The 3,170-nt window shown below is 37.9% G+C and overlaps 1 protein-coding gene across 1 annotated transcript in view; it reads right to left on the bottom strand.

The window, feature by feature from the left end:
- The window catches only part of LOC107596646 (serine/threonine-protein phosphatase 6 regulatory ankyrin repeat subunit A), a 36,759-nt gene that overhangs the window by 26,476 nt on the left and 7,113 nt on the right, over positions 1–3,170 (bottom strand). Inside the window, exons 2-4 of the mRNA XM_016287424.1 lie at positions 1,556–1,639; positions 1,387–1,465; positions 1,177–1,247 (exon numbers count right to left, since the gene is read on the bottom strand). Of these exons, the coding sequence (XP_016142910.1) occupies positions 1,177–1,247; positions 1,387–1,465; positions 1,556–1,639 (234 nt within the window). The remainder of the gene's footprint in view (positions 1–1,176; positions 1,248–1,386; positions 1,466–1,555; positions 1,640–3,170) is intronic.

Here is a 3,170-nt window from a genome sequence, read left to right as displayed (position 1 = left end):
TCAGCATTCAGCAAATACGCATTTATATAATTTAAACAAACCTTTGAATGACTAATGAACATTTAATTTCACAAACCTTGCAAACTTAGTCGAATCCAGATCTTTTGAAGTGTGCATTTGTATCCTGCATGATCGCGTGTTCTCTGCGTAACGGTCGGCCCGTGCGAATTGAATGCAGACAAGAGGAGAGTTCAGCTTCACTGGAGACGCGCTCTCGACAAACTTTAACCTCGTGATTTCAAATTATGCTGTGCTTTATGCATTTGCCCACTGCAATATTCATGTCATTTCCACTGTGTAAAATGAGTGTTACCTTGGTTTTTTTTTCATAAATATGATTCCCAATGCACACAAACTTCCCAGAATACTGAGTGCCCTGTTGGTTACAGTGTGTACTTCCTTTTTAATTATATTTTTATTAAATATTTATTTATTTGTGAAAAATACTTTGTCATCTAAAGTATATGTATGTTTATTTTACACATTTTTTTAATCCATTGTCAAATTATTTCAAATTTCTTAAATATTAAAATAAATAAAATTATATCGGCCACCCTGCTTTCCAAGATTTCGGCATCGGCTGTCAAAAAAAAAACAATATCGGTCTACCACTAGATGCAATGTTTACCTAATTTATGGAATGTTTACTTAATCACTTGTAGACTACACAGCAGTTTCATTTAAAATATTTATATAAAATATAGGTAACACTTTAGTATGAGGACCAATTTTGACTATTAACTAATTGCTTATTAGCGTGCTCATTAACATATTGACTGTTTATTAGTACTTATAAAGCACATTCTGCGTGACCATATTCTACATCCCTAATCCTACCCAATTCCTAAACTTGATAAATACCTTACTAACTACTAATAAGCAGCAAATCAGGAGTTTGAGGCAAAAGTCATAGTTAGTGGTTTGTTAATAGCAAGAATGGGACCTTAAAATAAAGTGTGACCAAAATATTTAACTTATATATATATATATATATATATAAAAAATATATATTTGTTCATTTCAAAAGCACATTAGCTTTTGCTGTGCTGTCGGAATCTGTGTCACTATTTTGGCATTCCCTAAAGAAATTATGGTACTGTGATAATTATGTTCTTCAGGAAGCAAAGTTTAAGCAAAACCTACAGAATCCAAGCGTGTGTCTCTGTGTTGTAATACCTCACTGCAGGATGCCACTGCGCGGTGCAGAGGAGTCAGCCATTTGTTGTCTTTGGCATTCACCCTCGCCCCTACATCACAAGCAAAACATGAACAACAGTATGACAATACATCAAAGCCACATTTGAAGACACCTGGAATCAAAGAGAGAAGATACGAGAAGCTTCAGAAAATTAGTTTCATTATCCTAAATATTCCAGATGCATTTACCTGATAAAATTAAGAGCTCTATAATCTCAGCATCTCCTAGGTAAGCAGCTGCGTGCAGCGGTGTCCTTTTTTCGTTGTCCTGAAAGAAAAGAAAGAACGTTTATTTATTAAGTGAACCAATTCGAAATATAAGGTGGATCAATTTAAAATCCAGCCATTTTTTTCTTACTTGTACATTCACATCCTCTTTCTTGAAAACGAGAGAGCGTACTTCATCCGGATCAACATTAAAAATAGCTTTTAGCAGGGCAGGCTGAAAGACAGAGAGACACACACTTCAAGTCACACAACTAACAATGAGAAACATGGCCAAATCTGAACTGTGACATTTCATCTGTGCCCTGACAGGTAAACTTAAATGCAGAGTCTGATAACTTGTTTGCAATAACTGGGTAAACATGGTTGAATCTCTTCCCTAAAGACTTCTGACAGCAAACCGAAGCAACAGCACCTTGAGTTAGTGTTGTCATGAGACTGCCTGTGTATTGCTTATGTAAGTGCATCCTCAAGTGCCAGTGATTCTAAATAAAACCAGCCTCTGCCTCCTCGCTTTGTCTTTTCGAGCTGCACTGCAAATTGACATTTCATTCTTTAATCATTGGTCAATTTTCTTTCCCTTACAATGATTTAAAAAAAAAAAAAAACATGTCATGCTTTCATTCTAGTAAACAAACATTAATGTTTTAAAGGAGAGATTATAACATTGAATTTTGTTTCTTTAATCAGCATTTCGTCACAGAATTTCATAATTTGGATTCCATCTTTCCCAGTACAATAAATCTCTCAAAATTGTTAAAGGGGCCATATGATGTTGCTAAAAAATAACATTATTTTGTGTATTTGGTGTAATAAAATGTGTTTAATGTGGTTTAAGGTAAAAAAATATATATATATATATATTCCACATACTGTAATATGCATTATTGTTTCTCCTCTATGCCCTGCCTTTCTGAAACGCGTCGATTTTTACAAAGCTCATCGGTCTGAAAAGCGAGGTGTGCTCTGATTGGCCAGCTATCCAGTGCGTTGTGATTGGCCGAATACCTCAAGCGTGTGACGGAAATTTACCCCTTACCATATTGTGATGCCTTGTCCCGGCCGGAGCGACGAGACAAAAACATTAAAAGCCATTATAAACGATATAATTGTTGCATCCAGTGGAGACATAATTACGGATTATAATGACTTATACTGTCTTTTTACCCATTGCATTGCATCGCGCCGCGTAAACATAAAACCATGTCTGCATTTGTAACCAGAAAAATGACAAACTACAAACGCAACTCTACACTGCTCAAAACTCGCGTTTGAATCGTCAGTGGCAAATCCTTTAAATATAAAAACGTACGTACAGTCTGTGATTCAGAACAGCCAGCATTGTAGTCTACTCTTCCAGGATCAGGAAACAGTCCTCCATAAAATGCGCTGGACACATCTGGATATTTGGGTTGAACTGTTTTGGAACAGTGTTGTAAATACAACTTAACCACTAATTTCTAGTCGTGTCCTCTTTTGGAAGGTCAAACAAAGTAGTTTCGCTTTCACAACAAAACAGCGTCACACACGGCAGGCTAGAGTGAGCTGAGGCCGGAGGCCTAGAGTGAGCAGCGGCCGGCAGCCTAGAGTGAGCGGAGGCCGGCTTAAGTGAGCGGCGGTAGGCGGGCTTGCGGCAACCACATGTGGCGCCCCCGGGCTGGACTCCGCTTCGTCCACGGTGAAAGCCGATCCGGCAATCCACAGCGCAAAGTTGATGCATCTCCTCAGCGACCAGCACGGATCAGCTC

The sequence above is a fragment of the Sinocyclocheilus grahami genome, unplaced genomic scaffold, assembly GCF_001515645.1.
Source record: "Sinocyclocheilus grahami isolate Dianchi unplaced genomic scaffold, SAMN03320097.WGS_v1.1 scaffold222.1, whole genome shotgun sequence".
Taxonomy (NCBI): Eukaryota; Metazoa; Chordata; class Actinopteri; order Cypriniformes; family Cyprinidae; genus Sinocyclocheilus; species Sinocyclocheilus grahami.
Note: the sequence above shows the minus strand (reverse complement) of the source record. Positions and strands in the feature narration are given on the sequence as shown.